The following is a 19,879-nucleotide window of genomic DNA, read 5'->3' on the forward strand; positions in this document are numbered from 1 at the left end:
TCTCAGGCCTGCAAGACCTAGAGTCCAGCCTCACCCCTGGCCACTGCCCACAATCCAGCACATGCCCTCTCCCTTCCCCACTGCCCCCCAGGCCTTCCAGCATGCTCTTCTCTCTGACCGGGACACTCTTCCTACCCTCTTCCCCACCTTGCCCTTTGCTTACCTAACCCCTAATAGTCCTTAGGTCCTTATCACTTCCTCCAGGAAGCTTTCCCTAACCACAGGCTAGACAATCGCCACCAAGAGCAAGATTGGCTCTGAGGCCATGGCACAGTCATGGGAGGAACCCACGGCTTCAGGGAGACAGGTGGTCTAGTGTCAGGAGCCATGTGTGTCCTGTGCTGAGACCTAGCTGAGGTCACCTGGCCAGGAGGGCAACATCTTCCCTCCATGCAGAGTGAAGTTTTGGCCAGAGAATACAAGGTTTGGGTCGGGGAGGACTTCTCAGATGAAAGAGAACTAGCCCTACAAAAGATGAGTAAATCTGACAACGATACAATATAGAACTCCCATCCACTGAGATGGACTCAAAGAGACTGTCTGCCACACTTAGAAAAAGAAAAGTCTCAATTTTTTTGAAAGGGACAAAAACTTAAAATGGTAAACAGGCCTTTCACAGAAAACAAAAACAGCCCATAAAGAGGTGCTCAACTTCATCTGCTATCAGGCAAATGTAAATTTAAATCATGGCAAGATACCATTTCACATAAAAATCTTAAACATAAAAAAAATCTTAAATGTGAAAAGACTACCAGGTGTTAGTGAGGCTGGGGAGCTTTGAGAATTCTGGTACATAGCAGGTGGCAGTGCAAACAAGTACACTTGCTCTGGGAAACAATTTGGAATAACCTAATAAAGTGAAACATGCCTAGAACAAATGCTCCAGCAATTCTGCTCCTCAGGATAGACCCTCAAAATACTCTTGCACACATAAGCTGGTGCAGTCACTGTGGAAAGCATTACGGAGGTCCCTCAAAAAGCTAAAAACAGAACTCCCACGGGGCACCTGGGGGGCTCAGTTGGTTCGGCATCTGACTCTTGATCTCAGCTCAGGTCTTGATCCCCAGGGTCATGAGTTCAAGCCCCCCATTGGGCTCCATGTTGGGCATGGAGCCTGCTTTAAAAATATATATATAGAACGGCCCTCGATCCAGTAATCATACTACTGAGTATTTACCCAAAAAATATAAAAACACTAATTCAAAGGGATACATGGTTTATAGCAGCATTATTTACAATAGCCAAATTATGGAAGCAGCCCAAGTGTCCATCAATTGACGAATGGATAAAGAGGATGTGGGGTGTGTGTGTGTCTGTGTGTGTGTGTGTCTATGGAGAGAGAGAGAGGGAAGCATATAACTCAGCCATAGACGATGGCCACTCATGCAGATCCTAACCCATCTCCAGCCTGCAGACTGGCCCAGGGGCAAGAGCAAACCTCTGCACCCTGAACATACAAGGGAGGAAAGAGCCCCAGGGTCCCGACCTCACACCCCAGCCCTGCGCAGCCTTAGCAAACTTCCTCTACCCATTCATTTCTTCACCTATATTGAGTTCCTAGCAACATCATCGTACATGATAGGGACTCAGTGAATACTTGTTGAATGAATGAGTCAATGATTTCTAAGATTCCTTCTTAACTACCGCCCTCATCCCAATGTATTCACTAGGGAGAAATTGTGGCTACAGCTTCTAGCACCACCTCCCCCGACACACAAATGAATATCCCAGAATTTGAAGTGGCACGTCAGAAAGTTCTCTGTTCTGTTCGATCCAAACTTTTGGTATTTTAATGTTACAGATTTTCTTTCCCAAATGTCAGCTTCCCTTCTATTTTCCCTTTCACTGTCACAACAAGCACACAAGTATTTTCGATGGAATCTTACCAAATGGCACATCTTTCATTTTGTAAACTATATACATGCAAACTCCTCTCCCACCCCTCTGCCAAGCTCCATCTTGAGAACCAGGGATTTGGTTTCTTTGACCCTCGACTCCTGACTCCAATTCCCGGCCCTCAAGTTCCACCCAGGACAGGTCATTCTTGGGTTTAGAGGGAGGCTGGGGGGCAAATGAGGAAGAATCAGGGCTCCTTGAGCAGGGGTGGGATTTTCCGTTAACATCCACTGAAGTCCTGAGCATACCAGCCTAGTCCATTCCAAATCACTCTTCCCCACTTCTTGGCTTCAACTCTGCCTGGCTGGAGACAGGAAAAGGAAGCTGGAGCCTAGCAAGCTCCAGATTTCAGAAATAGGACGGTGCCTTGGCTAAGTGCATGGGCATTAAAGTCAAAAAGAACCTCTTTGGGTCTCATGCTCTTTACCTGTAAAACACACTAATAATCTCACCTCAGAGAGTCATTGAAGGGCTTACATGCATATGTGTAATGTACATTTAATATATGTAAAGATACTTGCAGATCAGCATCCAAAAAAAGTCACCATATCCCCAAACCACTTCTGTTTGACTTTGGAAGGAATAAAACAGTCTTTACACTCAATTTGCTTTTTAATTGGGCTCATCTGCAGCTAGTGCTGCAGTGGTGGGGTGGAGGAGGGGCTCCGAGGACTTCTGGAGGCACCACTGGTCTTGGGCATCTCAGCAGTCAGTGTAGGTCCACCCACTGCTTTCAGACAGGCCAATGCCAGCCGTGCTGAGAAAGCACCCACATCCCGCACCCTTGGCACTGGATGAGCTGCATCAAACAGCACATGGGCTTCTACCACCTTGGCTCACCTAACACAAGGCAGGTGGGAAAGCAGGCCAGAGACTAGGCTGTGCATGAGGGGCACAGTCAGGACAAGCAGTGAGAGCTGGAGTGGTCACAGTGGTTAAATCCTGGGGCAGAAACCTGGCTGCAGAGGCTGTCAAATCAAGGGACTGATGTGCGGAGCCCACAAAGGTAGGAGGTCTTGCACAGAATTCAGTGGAAGGGCTTTGAAAGCCTAAAGCCAAGTGGATCAGCACCTAGGATAGCGGCGGCACCCCGGCCAGTATGGCGGTGCTGAGGTGTCCAGGCACCCCCACCACCCCCGTCAGAATCAGCAAACAGCAGGCTGCCGCCAGTCCCTCCTCTGCATCATGGAAATCCCATGGAGCAGTCACGGCATTTTCTGTTGCTGAGCCCACATACAGCCTCAGCATCCTTACCAACAGCACATTTGAGGCTCAACCAGTTGCCTGTCCACAGGAGGAAAGCTACTGGTCTCCCTGTGTCTTTACAGAACCACTGATAAAGGCCAGTCTGGCTGAAAACTAACTTCAAGGGGCGCCTGGGTGGCTCAGTCAGTCAAGTGTCTGTCTTTGGCTCAGGTCACGATCCAGGGTCCTAGGATTGAGCCCAGGGGTTGCTAGGGCTCCCTGCTCAGTGGGGAATCTGCTTCTCCCTCTGCCCCCTCCCCCCTGCTCATGCTCACTCTCTTGTGCTCTCTCTCTCCCAAATAAGTAAATAAAATCTTTAAAAAAAAAAAAAAAAGAAAAAAGAAAAGAAAAGAAAACTAACGTCAACCCCACTAAAGGCACCAAACAGTTCCATGTCAGAAAGGAGGGCACAGGAGATCCCTGGATGGCTCAGTGGTTTAGCGTCTGCCTTCGGCCTAGGGTGTGACCCTGGGGTCCTGGAATCGAGTCCCACAGCGGGCTCTGTATGGAGCCTGCTTCTCCCTCTGCCTGTGTCTCTGCCTCTGTCTCTTTCTGTGTTTCTCATGAATAAATAAATAAAATATTAAAAAAAGAAAATAATAGAAAAGAGGGCACACCTCTTGGTTTGATTGGAGGTTCTGGGTAGGAGAGGCGAGGAGAGGGACAGGGCACTGCATCTTCAGAACATCCTAGCCCACCTCCCCAGCCTCAGGCACCAGACTATCCGGCGCTTTGTCTTTCTTCCCATCCTTCCTTTGTCTTGTGTGAAAATGGTCTGAAAACCTCCTATCTTCATAAATGAGTTGACTCATTCACATAGTGATAATTTCTTGGGGCCTACTCTGTGCCAGACATGGTGCTAAGCAGCAGGGACACAGGAGCAAACAGCTACTGGCTCACTCTCCTGGAGCTGACAGCCTGGTGCGAGAGTCAGTGCGAGAGTCCATGTTCGTCGGCGATTAGCCCTCAGGAGCGCGTCAGGACAAGCTGAGAGCAGGCTGAGAGAAGGAGACGGGTCTGTGAGTGCATGTAACAAGCCAAGGAGCCAGCTCCAGGGAAAGAGAGGAACCTTCAGACATGTAGGAATTGGGGCTCCTCTGCCTGGGGTCTTGATCCTTGAGCTGACTGAGGGGAAGGGCTACAATAATACAAAATCACGTAGTTTGAGCAAGTGCCATCGGGTGTCCTTCATCGGGTGCAAGGACTTCAGGAGCCCAGGCAGGGTGGTTGAGGTTCCTTCCTCCCAGGCCTTGGGGAGAACCAAGGCCTGAAGAGTTTCTATAGACCACAGTGCAAAGGGAGCAAAGATGCCAGAAGAAGGGGGCCAGGGGACCTTGGACCCTGCCCCCACAGCATCCAGCCCGGCGGTGTCCGCACCTCCCCACCGGCCAGCCACATTGCACACTGGATGCCGACATCAGCACGAGGGGTTCTCGGGGAAGGCCAGCCCTTGAGAGATGGCCTGCGGGCTCGTCAGGGCTGTGCCACGACCTCCAACAGCCCCCAGGGCCAGGGGCTAAATACGGGCAGGAGGGAGAGACCAGGTGCTGGACAGCGTCTAGCTCCAGCGCCCGGAGCCTCGGGTCACCCTTGTCCCCATCACCACCTCATCTTCCTTTCAGCACAGTGACTGTTTGTTCTTCCAATTCCTTCTGGAAGACTCCAAACAGCCTATTTGCTCAAGAGCTGAGGACAACATTCCAGTCTTAAGCAGAGTATTTAGGCAAATGCAAACATGTGCTGGTTTCTCTTCTCAGTTACATTCTTGGCAAAGGAATTATTTCGCCAAAAGACAAGGCAGGACTTTTGAGGGTCCACCCACCCTACCCCGGCCCCAGCAGCGGGGCCGCCGACCCTTACCGTCCCCACGTCTTTTAAAGACCTGTGATATGAAGGGTGATGGCTACGAAAAGGTGGCACGGGGATCCCTGCTCTCGTGGCCACATGAGTTTCCCCAAGATAAAACTCGCAGACGTGAAGACACATGCCCAAAGATCTTTAAACTAGAGAAGTATGGAAAAAGCTCGATAGAGTACACCAACGCCAAATCCCGCTCGTGGCATTGTAGGAGTCACAATGCGTTGCCCATGGGGAACCTGGGTGCAGGGCACATGGAGTCTCTCTGCATTAGTTCTCATAATTGCAGAGGAATCTCAGTTACAAAGTTTAAAGTCTTTTTTTAAAAAAACACATAATGTGGAAACCATCTCATTTCAGGCCTAGCACTGGCCTGTCTGGGCAGAGCAGCCATAAGAAAACCTAAAACTATTTCTCCAAAGCCCATTTTGGTGCATTTTTAACAAACAGATTTTTAATTTTTTTTCATACGGGAGGTCTTCAAAGAAGCCATGTCCAGCCATCCCCCAATGATCCCAGCCCGGCCCTATGACCCTTGGGGTGCCCGTGCCCTGACCTGCGCCCCAGCTTGAGACCCTGACACTGAGGGGAGACCAGGGCGGAGCAAGGGCCAGCTGACTGCCCTGCGTGAGGGCCAGTCTTTAAGAAGGAATCTTCCGGGAGGACCGTGCCGACCTGCTTCTGTCGCTACCTACGTGAGCCCGTCGGGTCCCTGCCAGCAGTTTATTAATATTTTATTGAAAACTCGAAGATGATTCAAACTTCGGCTGTCATGATAAGGTGCTGTTGCTAGGCAACGCCCGTGCCTGTCTGCAGAGCGTCCGTGCAGCTCCTCCCCGCCTCGCGAAGCTCAAGGTCAGGCCCCACCAGCCCGGGACGCAGTCCACGCGGACCACCGCCGCTGCGTGCGCGCTGCCTACCCAGAGGGACTCGGCCACCACAGCGACGCCCGGCTCACGGGCCCCCCGGCGCCCGACACGCCGCCCCAACTCACCGTACTCGCTGTCGTAGAACATGACGAACTTCTGCCAGCGGAGCTCCGTCACCAGCCTGAGCATGACGTCGTTGAGGCGCACGGGCGGTCTGGAGGCCAGCGTGTACGCCTCACCGTCAGGGCTGGGGTTCAGGTGGCAGGCGGTTCGCGGGGACCCTCCCGGGTTGCGCTGGACAAACAGGTGTGGGATGTGCATCGCATCTGTGAGAGACTGCAGGGCGTTGGCTGACGCACAGCCGGTGGATGTGACCAAGGCCAAAATCCCCTGGGTCATGAGGTCACAGGCTGGAAAGAGGGGAGAGAAGAGGGGGAGTCAGCATGGGGGCACAGCTGCGCTCACATCGACCCACACGGCCCACGCCTGGCAGCCGGCGCCCGGGCCCCGAGGAATGCTGCCTCGCTCCGGAGGCGGACCCATCCCGCCAGGCCAGCAGCTCCCGCATGCAGAGGCCCACTGGCGCTTTCAGGGCTCCAGCCGGCTGGGGGTGCTGGCACCCGTTCAGCACGTGGGTCCACGAGGCCGGGGAGGCAGCATCACTTGCTGCAGACTACTCAAGGAGGGGTGGCAGGACAAGGATCCAGCCCCATCTGCTTGAGACGCCCGTCAGAGCTGCTACAGTAGCCACCCTGCCTTCCATCTGGATCTGAGCCCTTTAAAAAGAGCCAAGAACTCGTTTTGTGGATCTCTGTACCCCCTAGGCCATGAATATGCTGTGTGTGTTCTGCGGAGCTGATAGGGCTGAAGGGAACGAATTACATCAGAGAGTCAGGGCGACACTTACCCCAGGGGACTCAGGGTGCAGGCAAAAAAAAAAAGAGAGAGAGAAACCCCAGGTCTTCTGGCCAAGTCCACTTGATTCATATCATAAAATACTGGGCCAAACCCCAGAAGAAGCAGGTGCTTCCAGAAGCCCAGCATTACTCAAAACCCAGCTGGTAATCACAAAGGCAAATACAGGAGGTGGAGGAGGAGCTCAGGGGCACGCCCTGGTCAGCAGTCAGCCCGGATCTGCGAGGGTTGCCCCTTTGGGCCGCCCACTTACGTCCTCTGGGGACATCAGACATCAATTCATAGAAAGATGCACCTCCCGACACCGCAACCCACTGCACCAGTTTCGAAGCAAACATTTATTAATAACGCGTATGCGACGGAGGAATGTGGGAAAGCAGATGCAATTTCAAAACACAGCCCGTGCGTGTCAGCAGGCCATCTGCCGCACACGGCAGACTTTTGAACAACTTTGACAATGCGGTTCTTTCGGTTGAGAGCCTTTGGATTTATGTAACGTCTCAGACAGGGCTAAGGGAAGGAGAGCGGGAGCCGGGGACACCGGCCCAAGGAGAGGGCGGTGGGGGCCTGGGAAGGAGAGCAGGCTTCCCGACACCGACGCTCGGCTGCTCCCTGGGCACGCTCACAAGTGGGCAGGATGATGACCCGGGTGCCCGCGGTTCTCCCTGCTGGGCCCTCGACCCCCATGCACCATGCACGGGAGTGGGCGTGCTGCAGTGAGAGTCCCCAGGCCACCCCAGGAGTCGCGCAGCCACCCAAACGCTCTGACCTCCCATCCAAGCTTCACGCGGCATTCCTCCTAAAGAGATGCAGCTGTGTCGTGCTCCTGCTGTCCTCGGACAGGCACGGGCGTTGCCTAGTCCTTCTGTGGCTCCCGGGGGCCTCGGGACACAGTCAAACCCCCGAGGGCTGTCTTGCGGGCTCCGTGCTCTTCACATGCCCCTGCCCTCATTGTGCTCAGGCCAACAGCCCACCTTTCAGCCCCCGGGACCCACCACGTTTTCTGTTGCCTCTTGAACCTTCGCACTCAGTCCTCAAGACGCAGACTCCACATCCTCAGGCTGGCTAAGGGCCCCCGTCACCCCGCACTTCCCCATCCCAGCACGATGCAGAGGCCACAAACTCAGGGGGCCACAGGTTGTGCCTTCCCCAGACACACGGCACTCAGCAAAGACCGGGGCAAGGCTACAGTGAGCCTTAACATTTTCATCATGGAGCCTCTGCTCCGTAATTCCATCTCGGGCACCTATCCCAATTATGGGAATGGCTTGAGATCCCCAAACATTCAGAGGATACTTATCCAGACTCCCGAAATAGCGTTCACAGTCTAAACGATGCAAATAGGCGAGTGGTTACGAAAACCGCTGTTTGTTGACAGCACGTGAGGCCTTTAAAATTACTTACAAAGACGCTACGATCACATGGGAAAGTGCTTATCCTAAAAAAGTCACGTGAAAATAATACAAAACTGTATGCATTTTATTATGTCAATTAAATACAACACACACGCAAGAAAAGCCGGAAGGAAATACTGCAAAATGCTAAAAAGCGACCGCATTTTACAAGAGGCCTGAACTGAGTTTTCCTTCCTTTCTGTATCTTGCCAAAATTTCAAGTCGTGAACAGATAATTCTTTCAGAAGGGGAAAATAATCTTCCAATAATGGGTAAGTTGTGAAGCTACGTGGGAGGAGGGACGATCCTGTGAGAATCTTCCCTGTGCCAAACCCTGTTGAGTACTTCGTGTATCTTACTCTCACGACACCTGTTGGAGCGGGCGTCACTGGGTCCATTTTCCAGATAACCCAGTCGTGAGACCAAACAACCGATAAGAACGGGGCTGAACGGAGATGCCAGCTACTCTAAAAAACACTGAGAGGCAGCTAAGTGACAACAGCGGGGCACGAAATTATATGCTCACCAGGATTGCAACTAAAAAGCATGCTTATGGAAAAGGCAGGAGAAATCACCGAAAGGCAAGAAAAAAAACCCAAAGTGCTGTGATGCTGAGTGGATTTCTCTTTATTCTCTGGTACATGCTTTCTTCGATGCCAATACCCCGAATTTCTAACTCTGAGAAGTAACCGTACAAAATAACCTGCACATTGCTAGGATGTCAAGCTGCCCACACACACTGCCCTCCGGCTCTCCGTCGCCCACCCTCAAACTCCCTCCTGCGTCATCACCTGACCTCCGACGGCAAACCCTCTGCCCACCCCATATACAAGCGTTCTTTTTTTAAAGATTTTATGTATTTATTCATGAGAGACATAGAGAGAGAGGCAGAGACACAGGCGGAGGAAGGAGCAGGCTCCCTGCAGGGAGCCCGACACGGGACTCGATCCTGGGACCCTGGGGTCACACCCTGGACCGAAAGCAGATGCTCAACCGCTGAGCCACCCAGATGCCCCACATACACAGGTTCTGAAGTCGCTGAACCTCTCTGAGCCTCAGTTTACCCATCAGGGCATGCATCCCGCTGCCCACTGCAGCCTGGCCTCTTCCCTCCTGCAAGCTTCCTACGTAGACTCAGGACCCACCCCCCTCGCGATGTGCAAACCCCTGCCCTGTGGGTTGGGGAAAGCAAAGACCAAGAGGACACCAAGCCCCAACTTTGAGGAGTTTGACTCCACCAAGACAGACCCACGCGTCAGCCCATGAGGAGGGAGAGACCAAGCTCCTTGGGCCTGGACAGCAGGGACAGCAGAGCCTCGAGGAACAAGGATTCACACCAGCAGACGAAGGAGAGCAGCGTGAGAGGGGCCAGCGTGACAAAGACCCAGGGTCGGGCAGCAGGAACCCTCTGGGAGGCACTGCCCGGGGGGTCACCCGCCCGGTCCTGCTGGCAGCCGGGGACACCACCTTGTCGGCGGGGCCCAGGCCCATGGGGGCAGGAGCACAGGCCCTAGAGCCTCACCAACCACAGCTCTGGTTCAGGCTCATCTGGCCAGCGGTCTGCAACCACAGGCCTGTCTCCTTCCTGAGCCCTGTGTCCCACGAAGTGAGGCTCTGAATCCTTCCCCGGGAGAGCTCGGGGAGCACCGACCTAGGACACAGCCCTGTGAACCCCGCTGAGCACCCGAAAGCACTTCCATAGGAGCCGGTCTCCTGCCCCGCTCCTCGGGCACCCCCCACCCCCGCCATCCCACGCGAGCCGTGCCCAGGAGCCCAAGACAGCAGAACGGCCTCGCCCCTGGCATGGCAGCCCTCCCCGGGGAGGTGAGCAGCGCGGCCTGCCCAGGACAGCCACCTGCAGCACCACGCGAGCCACTCGGCCGCCGGGCTGGGGGACGGGGCGGGCCGTCGAGGCTAGAAGCTTCTGGCAGGCACTAATGGAGAGGCCTGATGCGAGTCAATTTGCACTCCGCGGTGAATGGCCTGCTAATTGGGGCACAGTTGAAATGATGGGTATTTAGAGGCTCCTAACATAAAAATAATGTGATCAAAATACATCAGATCAAAGCCAATCAGCTATTAGTTTAATGAAGGTTGTGCGCTCATCCCCGGGACAGGACGTTCTACGACTCACACCTGCGCCGCACACGCTCACGCTGAACCCCCGCGCCAGGGCGCCCTGGCCAGAGCCTCAGTCGGGCCCTGCCGCACACACCCGTGCCGAGTGCTGGCCCTTGCTGGGCCTCCGACGCACAGGACGACGGCACCTCCTCCACGGAGCCGGGACCGTGAAAGGTGTCGGGCATGTGGAGCCACCCCACGCAGGGGGGGTGCAGAGGCCACCAGGGTTACTGCCTCTCCTGCTTTGTGGAGACTGCTCTGCAGCTCATGACAAGAGAGCGGCCTCTGCTATCATTCTTTGCCTCCAATACCACGTGGCCATAAAGCAGATCAGGGTCCTGACTGCAACCACGCGGGCTTGATGGCTCGACCCTGGGCGGCTCATCAGCAGGAAACGAGCAGCCCAGGTGGATGCAACCATCAGCTTCGAGCCCCGGCCTGACCGTGGGGGCTGGGAGAGAGGAGGGTGTCTGCAAAGGTCACCACATGGCCCACTGGCTTCCCGGGACTTGGAGGAAGAGGGCGCTCAGAGCTCAAGCCGGGACCCAAACCAGAGGGCCCACGAGCTCTGCCGGCGGCCCCGGGCAGCCCCACAAATTCCCGCCGCTGTGCCGTGGGGACGCCAGCATCCCGCTGACCCAGGCCTTCCCGGACACGAGCCCCCCAGGGCAGGACGTGCAGGTGTAGGACCATGGGATCTCCACCTGAGCCTTCTGATCTCCTAGCGAGGAAACTGAAGCACGGAGAGGGCTTGCTGGGCTGGGGCCACACAGCCACAGGGCGACGACAAAGGGCCCACCAGAGGCAGACCAGCAGGAGCCTCTAGAGCCGGGCCCAGCAGACAGAGCCCGCGGGATCCTGCAGCCCGTGCTGCCCAGAACGTTCCTGGGGAGAAACTCGTAGGGCAGACCCCAGGGAGGGAGCTGGGGGGACAAGGCCTCTCCCTCCCGATAGCAAACCCCTGGCTGGTGCCTGCAGATGACGCTGTTGGTAAGAGAGGCGGCCTCGGGCACTGAGGTCACTCCAGGCACCACCCCTGTTTCATACCCAGGCTTCTCCATCCCCATGGAGGTTCCTGGAAAATTCTCAGACCAAGGTGGGAGGGAGGGGGAAGCAGCCGCCCCAGAAGGCTTGAGCTGAAAGAGACACACAACTCCCGGGGCCACCACCCACCAGCGCTGCTGGCACAGCTACCCCAGCCCCTCCACCGGGGCCCCTGGCACCTCCACGCCTGCTCCTCCCAGAAGACCCGGCGCTCCCGGCACAGGCAGGGTCCACCCGTGGGGGCCCTGCTGTTCTGAGGATCGGATCCCTCCACCCCATGGCCTCCGGGTGGCCCCTTCGAGAACCACCTGTGTTGCGGGTGGCACTGCACCTGGTAGAAGGAGGTGCCCGGCGAGGCCTGGCAAGACTCCACTTATCTCAGCAGGCAACAGAAGGGGGAGCCAGGCTCTGGGCAGCCGGGGGCTCCACCCTGCCCTCCAGAGGGCACGGGCTCCCGCTCCGAGGGGGTCCCCAGGCCACCCCAGGGGCCCCCGCACCTCTGCCTGCCCCGGAAGTGGGGCTCCCGGGGACAACCCATTATCGGGATCATCGTAACAGCCAGGAGCCCTCCCCCTCCCCGAGCCGCCCTCATTATCCGTGCCCTTCCTTCTCCTCCTTTAAGCTGGCACCGGCTTTATTAATATTTGAATTCTAATGGCTAATACTTTAAATTAAGGTAGCATTTATAAATACTTTATAGTCCATGAATAATTGACCAAATTTAGTATTGTCATAACTCATAGTAAATTATTGATCCACGGAGAATAAATATTTTTTCATGTTTTATTAAGACACGTAAAAGGTAAACAAACCCACGAAATGAGGGGGAAAGGGTGGCGGGTGCTGGAGCCCTGGTCCCAGACCAGCGACCCCGTCTTCCAGACCCTCTGCATGCACGCCACCGCCAGGTCCTCGAGGTTTTCTCCCCAGCTTTCCTCCCCCCGCCGTGGCTTCAGCCACTAGGACGTCCCCGCGGGACCCCGTACATCCGACTCCTCCACCTGCCGCCTTCCGTTCCAGGCACCACGGCCGAGTGGCCTTCCTGAAGCCTCAAGCAGCGTGCTTCCCCATGAGGACTGCACCCCACTGCCTTTAAAGTCACCATCACCCCAGCGACACCTGCGAAGCCCTGGGTGGCCCACACCCACCCCTCGGAGCCCCAGCCCAGCTCCCCCGAGCTCCCCCTGCTCTGGCTCCCCACCACCCCGCCTTGCCTGCACCCGCTGCCTGGCTCCCCTCGCCCGCAGTTTTGTGGGTCACCGTCACTCCCACCGACAACCTTGCACGACCTCCATCTCCCCGTTACTGTGCCCACCCGCCACCCACCGACGTCTGCGTCCCTGGCCTGTGGGTGCAGCAGCTACGGCCCCGAGGGTCTCCGAGCTGTGAGTGCAGGTGCAGCAGCGTGGGGGGCCTCTCACCGTTGAGGCCTGCCTAGCACCCAGCGCAGCCCAGGGGGCACCGACCCCTCGGCATCGTAGGCCCCCCGCCATCCGCACCCCCTCCGTGACCAAACTCCCGAGCCTGCGGAGCCCCCCCGGGCCCAGGTCCTCCCTGGGGGCAGCCTCGGCGGTCCACAGCACGGAGGACAGTTTCCGAGAACCGCCCCACCCTGCCCTGCTAAGGACAGTGGCACCAAGAGGCTCTAGGGCGGGGAGGGGGGGGGGAGATAGGGCACAGGGGTTGGGGGGCGTGGACTAGGGTACAGAGGGAGGGTGCCGGCTGGGGGGGGGCATGGGGGCATGGGATAGGACGTGGGGGGTGGGTGCGGGCTAGTGTGTGGGGGGGGCATGGGATAGGGTGCAGGGGGAGGATGCGGGCTGGGGGAGGATATGTGGGATGGGGGGTCCTGCGGGATAGGGTGCCAGAAGGGGGGGGCATGGGATAGGGTGGGCAGGAGGGAGGGAGGGGGCGTGGGCTAGGGCGCCGGGGGGCCCTGAGGTCGTCGGCAGGGCCTCAGGCCCCCAGCACCCTGTGCTGGGAGCTCCCACGCCCTCCAGCCTCACGTCAGCCCCCCGGGACCCCCCCAGGAGCAGGGACAAGAGCCCCACTGGTCATGGGACCTCAGCCCAACACAAGCGGGCAGCGGGGGCAAGCAGGAGGCATGGAGCCCAGCGGGAGGGTGGAGGAGAGCCGGCGGTGCCAGGCCGATCTCCAGAGCCTCATCCTCGTGCCAGTTAATGAATCAAACCCGACTCCCCACTCCCACAGACTGGAAACACGGGGAACACTGGGTGGGACCTGCCGGCGTACTTATAGGCCTCCAGCTCCTCGTTCATGGCTCTCACGGCTCCGCCAGTGGGGGCCGGGCTCCGGCCGATGCACATGAGGCCCACGCTGTAGAAGCTAAACCAGGACGGTGACAAGTCCCGGGAGACTCGAACCTCGAAAGCAGCCGAGCACCCAGGGGCCTTCTGCCGCTCTCGCCGCGGCCCCAGCCCAGACGGCTCTTGGCTGCTCGCCCACCTGCCTCTGAAGGGCTCCTGCACCTGCCACACCCGTCAGCCTCCTGGCCTCCCAGCCTCCAGCATTTCTCTCCCCAACCCACCCTGCGGACCAAAGTTCCACAGCTGAGCGTGGCCCCAAAATACGGGCCGTGCTCCCCACCGCCTGGGAGTCCAGGTCCAGCCTGTGGGAGCCCCCAGGAACCCCCAACTCCACCCCAGCGTGGCCCCCAGTACTGTGCAGCGTGCTCATGCCACCGTGCCCCCCCAATCTCTAACTTTGCACGTGTCGATTCCTCTTTCTTGAGGCCTTTCCTCCACACTGTGCCCTTCAAACTCCTCCCCTTCCTCCAAGACTCATCCCAGATGCTTCTTTCCCCATGGAACCTTCCTTGACTTCCCCTCACTTAGGAAGATTAATCATCCCTTTCCCCAGGGGTCGGAAGTACTTTATCCTTTCTATCAAGTATGTATTATTTGACTTCCTGCTTCATTCCTCAGGTCCCAAGAAAAGCTTCCAGGCTTTCTGGAGGCCCGGGCTCAGGGCCCGATATGGAGATGCCCGGAGAACGTTCACGGCAGGAAGGAGCGAGGGAAAGCACAGATGCATGGGGACTGGCTGAAGCAGCTGGAAATGTCCATGCTACCAGGGGAACGAGGCACCCAGAGAATCCGTGGGCGGGATGCACGTCAGGAACCAGGCAACGACAAAGCGTGCCTCGCCCTACAAGCAGCATAGGGAGAATTAGGATCTTGGGCTCTGGGGCCTCCAGACTTGGCTCAGAATCCAGTCCCGGCGTGGATGAGCCAGGGGACACTCATTTCCTCTAATTCCGCCCAAGAGGGAGGGACTGCTTAGAGGTGGGAAAAAGGAGAGTGAGAACTGTGAAGAAAGGAACGGTGCCACCCCACAGCCGGCGAGGCAAGGGAGACGGCCAGCCCCGAGGAGCACAGGTTCCCCGGGACAGCTCAGGCCCGAACCCAGCTGGCAGCCTGGCTCAGAGAAGACAGCAGCAGAGGCCATTTGGGGAGCTCAGTGTCCCGGGGACATGGGGCGTCCCTGCGTGGCCACAGCTGGGCCAGGCATGGATACCCCAAGGTATCCAAGGTGCTTCCAGCTCTAGAGCCAGGGTGAAAAGCAGGGAAGGGCCATGGTAGGGTTGGGCTGGAGCTGAGGACACAACCCCTCTGCCGCTCTGGACCACAGAAGGGAACACGGAGCCCGTCTGCATCTCAGCAGATGCCCTATGGGGTCCGGCCCATCCGCATAAGACTGAACCCATGGTTCCCCTGGGAAGGGAGCACAGCTCCCCACACCCGACAGGAGCAGGGACCCAGGGTTAGGGTGTTGCCCAAAGTCACAGAGGAGCTGGGGTTCACACCCTGGGCTGCCTCTGACCCCCAAGTTAAACGCAGGGGCCCAGGAGACAGGCAGGGCCCTCAGCAAGTCCCTTCAGCTGGCTGAACTGCAGCCCCCACCTGCAGGGCTCTCAGGAGGATGGAATGAGCCAGATGCCAAGGCTGGACATAGGCCAACAGGCCGGACCCCAGGGCCTGACCTCGGCCCTCCCCACACCCCCCAGCTGCCAAGGCCGGTTCCTTGGTGCCTCTCCCCTCCCCACACCTGCATTTGTCTTCCCAAAGCAGAGGCCATCCCGTCGCCAGGGCTGCCTGGCCTGAGTGCTCCTGGCAGGCCCAGCACAGGCCTCTTGGAGGAGAACCGAGGCTCGCTGAGGCTGCGGGACCTCCCTTCCCATCTCCACCTATGGCTGACTTTTTGAGCTCTCTCTGCCTCTGTCTCTCTCTCCGTTTTTGCTTCTCACTTTCTGAGTGTTGGTCCTCTCTCAGGGTGCACGCTTGTGCATGCATCTCTCCCCCGCCAGCCTATGCCCTCCACCCCCAATAGGACTGACTGGCCCAGAGGGGCAGAGCCCCACGTCCAGGCCTTGACTCCCAATCTCCTCCCTGGCTTTGGAAGCTGACCCACGGATGCCCGCCGGCTAGGCCCTCAGCTCCCCATGCCCTCCAACCACCGGGATCAGCGTAGCAGAAGGAAGCATCACCTCTCAGCCAGCGCCCCTTCCAGGACGCCTGCGGGGGAGCCACAGAAATGTCCCCATCCTGCCAAGCTCCAGCACGGAGCTCCAGCTCCGAGACCTTGCACTCACCCTGCAGCCTGGCCTCTCAGCGGGCTTCCAGGAGGCCACCTCCGGGCTCTGAGGCCTGAAGCAGGGGTCCCGGAGGCTCTGCCGTGTCAGGCCCATGTCTCTGTCACGTGCATTCTCCTGCTAGACACTCAGCCTTGCAGCCCAGTTCACGTGCCTCTCCCTCTCGGGAGGACTTCTCCACCCAGGGCCCCGGGGCCCGCGTGTCCCTCCCCTCATCGTCACACTCCCTGCGTGGAGCAGTCCGAGCAGGCTGCTGTCTCACACGTGCCGGCCCCGACCCACAGCTGACTGCGAACGGAGCAGCAGGGGGAAGCGGCCCCACAAATTCCTGACCTGCATCTTACAGATGAACTTCATTCCATTCAGCCCATTTCCCATTTCTCGGCCCGGAGGCGGCAATTGCAAAGCCCAAGCCCTATCCTGTCCCTTGGCGTCCAGGAGCCCTGGCCCGTCTCCTTTCAGAACATCCACATATTTAGGTTTTAAAGTAGGAGGACAAAGGAGGAATGGGTCACAGCACCCGCGTTACACTCAAGACATGAAAATAAAGCCACTGGCACAAAATACATCTTGAATCAATTCTACGATGCTAATTCCTGCCCCTCGGGAAGTGTCTGCTCACTCATTCATCATCCATTCACTTATCAGGTGCTCAGCACCCTCCCGCCCAGCACACGCTGGTGCAGAGGACATGCAATGACAGAGGGGAAGGCTGCCGCCCAGCCCCCCGGGGGCTGAAACCCAAGGAAACGCAGCGCCCTTGCCTGTTCAGAGAGCTGCACCCGCTGCCCCCTGGGAAGATGGCACATTCCAGAGCTCCACTGCCCAGACCCAATCCCTGCTCTCTGCCTTCGGCTGTGAGCGGCTCTGGGCAAGTCGCCCCCTCTCCTTGTCCCACCACAGAAACGGCCTCACGGTCCTTTCAAATCAAATCAGTGCATCCGACCAGCAGAAGCAAAGGAGCACACGAAACCCACAGTGCCTATAACTCACAGGATAGGAACCAGACTCAGGTGAGTCAGAACCCAGAAAGCACCCCAGCCCCCACCGGTAAACATGACCGGCTGGGCATCTGCACAGGAGGGAGCTAGGACCAGAGAAGAAAGCAGCCCAGCCAGGTGCAAAACGGGCTGAGGGCGAGTGCCCGAGAGGCCACCGTGGGCCCACCTGCGTGTCCCCCCTACAGGGGTCCAGGGGCGGGTCTGCTGGCCCGAGGCGAGGGCAGCTCCCCCGAGCATCTACCTGCCGAGGCCTGCAGCTGCCTCTCTCACCGCCCCCAAGGCCCTGCGCGGCTCTGCGTTGTTCCCTCATTACCACCCCAGCAGCCACCACAATACCAGCCTGCAAAACTCAAGAGTCGGAGCCACTCTTACAGGATGCGTCCGGAGGAGGCAGTGGGCTCTGCTCCCAGCAGCCACCACCTGACGGCCTCTCAGGAAGGACTGGTGGGGGCGCTGGCTCGGCCCCCGCCAGCAGCCTTCCCAGCTGGACCACCCTGCATGCCAAGGGAACAGAGGCAAAGCCTCAGGACGCAGGCCACGGCCCACGCCACCCTGGCCACTGAGGACGGGCCTGCTGAGCCCAGGCGGGAGATGTGCGAGCCAGAGCCCAGCTAGCCCAGGGACATTAGCCATCGGGTCCCAGGTGCTTCGGAGCAGACGGGGAGAGACATCAGAAATCTCCTGCAGCCAGCAGGGATGAGAGGGGATCCTTGCCAGTGATAATGAAAAATTTCACAGTAGCAGATGCTTGGAGAAAATTGAAAAACAATACCACAAAATTCACAAATCAGAAACTTCAGAGAACCCTGATCAGCAGGGCTGCTTTCCCCTTGGCACCTCTCCAGCCCTGAGAAAACCAACTGGGAACCAGGTCTCCCTACTAGGCAGTCAAACTGCCTCCCAGAACCCACACAAACCCCTCCAAGCACCCACTCTGCACCCAGCCAGGGCCCAGGCCGCGAACGCAGAGAGGATGCGGATCGGGCCCCAGGTCCTAGGAGCACCACCTGGAGAGGGAACTGGATCACGGGCCGGGAGTCCAGGGAGGGATATCAGGCAGGAGGGGTGCGGGTGTGTCGTCACGCGGCCCCGGGTGGCAAGGGGGCTTCACAGGGCACAGAACAGCCGAGGCTGGGACAGAGCACAGATACCAGGGGGACCGAGAGAGAAGAACGAGGCTAGCGGCATGGCGGGAGCCAAGACGTGCACACAATGGCACCTGTGGATCCGCCAGGAGGGAGCCGCTCCTGCTGGGGCAGATACACGAGGGAGGAGTGCAGGGCAGAGGTCTTGTCCACTCAGCTGAGGGGCTCTGTTTCCATCCCATGAGGAAGCCTTGGGGAGCCCCTGAGCACAGGTGAGGCTCCGCCTATGCCCTGGCAGGACCAGGGCCAAGGAGGGCAGGGGCAGGAGGCAGTGAGGACAGTCAGGGCCACCGCAGATGTGAGCAAGCAGGCGGGCAACCCAGAGGCCCGAGCCCCCCACCGCAGAGCCAGCAGGATAGCGGTGAAACACCTGTCACCTGGTGGCACATCTCCCCTTACAGGCCATCGCCTGGCATGTCCCACGGCCCTAGAAGGGTATCACCGTCCCCCCCGCACACAGAGGGGACAGCTGGGGCTTGGCGACGCGAGGTCTCTCACCAGGTATGACCCGCCCCCCAGCTAGTATGAGACCAAGAACCCAGGCCTCCCAAGAGCCACAGGCTGCCCACCCCAAGCCTGGGCTGAGGACCCAAGGGGCAGGGCAGGATGGGAGCTGGTGCCTTCCAGCCCTGCAGGGAGTGAGGCCAGCCCTTCAGCTGCAGTCAGCACCTGTAATGCCCCCTGAGGCTCCTGCCGCTGGGAAGGGACAGAGAAGGAGTTGGGAAAGGCAAGGTGGGCCTGTCCGCCACCTCTGCCCCTAATGGAAACCCATGGGGGCCCATGCGAACCCAAGGGACAGACACTGGCTGGCCTGGCAGCCAGTAGGAGAGTGCCGCAGCACAAGAGAGCTGGCCTTGCCACACGGTGTGCAAGAAGTCAAGGGAGAGCCACGTGTAGGCTCATCACTCCCAGTGACCACGTCTGATGGGGACACACGGGTAGAGCTGCGTCACAGGCCCTCCAAGTCAGAGTGGGCGCAGTGGGCCACAAGCCTTCCCTTGGGGCCCAGCCCGAGGGGAGCAGGAGGTGGCAGTGCCAGGGGCACACGTGCAGGACAGCATCTCACTGGGGGGGGGGGGCACATGTGAGGCTGTGTATGGGGCAAGCTCAGGGGTCCCCGGGTGTGCTCCCACAGGCCGGAAACAAGCCTGGGACACGTGTCCCCACGCTGCAGGCCTGCTTCTGGGGGGCGCTGCGGCTCATCAGGCCCAGGCGGGAGGCTCTGACACAGCCGAGCAGTGCCCTCCATCCCCAGGCAGCCCGACACAACATGATGCTCATGGTGCCATGCACTCCCTCGGGGCCTTTTCTTGCTACGAACCAGGCTCCACCCAGATGGCTAGGCCTAGAAGGCTCCACAGGCTGACGGGAAGCCCAGCTCCAGCCCTGGCCTGGCCAGGGAAGACAGTGTCCCTGTCCTCTGCCCAGACACCTTTGCTGGAGAGAGACAGGGAGACACAGAGGGTGGGAGGACGCAGCCACCCCCACACCAGAGAGGAATGGGGCTCTGCAGGGTCCAGCTTGGTCCCTGCAAATCCCTACCCAGCAAACACACCTGCACCCACATGGCCCCACATGCACCAGAGGCTGCTCTGTGCCAAGGAGCTCTCATGTGATGCAGGCAGCCCCACACCCCAGACAGCTGAGCCTCCCCAGGGTTTGGCAAGGATGATTCCAGGTGGATGTGGAGATACCTGAATGCCATGACCTGCCCTGGAAGGGCAGTCCAGCTAGGCCCTTTGGGCAAGTGCCCACACAAGTGGGCAGACCCCCAGCCAGG

General features: G+C 58.4%; 1 protein-coding gene across 2 annotated transcripts in view; it reads right to left on the reverse strand.

The window, feature by feature from the left end:
• GRID1 (glutamate ionotropic receptor delta type subunit 1) overlaps positions 1-19,879 on the reverse strand; it is a 640,626-nt gene that overhangs the window by 500,959 nt on the left and 119,788 nt on the right. For both annotated transcript variants that reach the window (XM_077895250.1, XM_077895251.1), the window contains exon 3: positions 5,993-6,277. In XM_077895250.1, coding sequence (XP_077751376.1) covers positions 5,993-6,277 — 285 coding nt within the window. The remainder of the gene's footprint in view (positions 1-5,992; positions 6,278-19,879) is intronic.

Source organism: Canis aureus, chromosome 4 (genome assembly GCF_053574225.1).
Source record: "Canis aureus isolate CA01 chromosome 4, VMU_Caureus_v.1.0, whole genome shotgun sequence".
NCBI classification, from domain to species: Eukaryota; Metazoa; Chordata; class Mammalia; order Carnivora; family Canidae; genus Canis; species Canis aureus.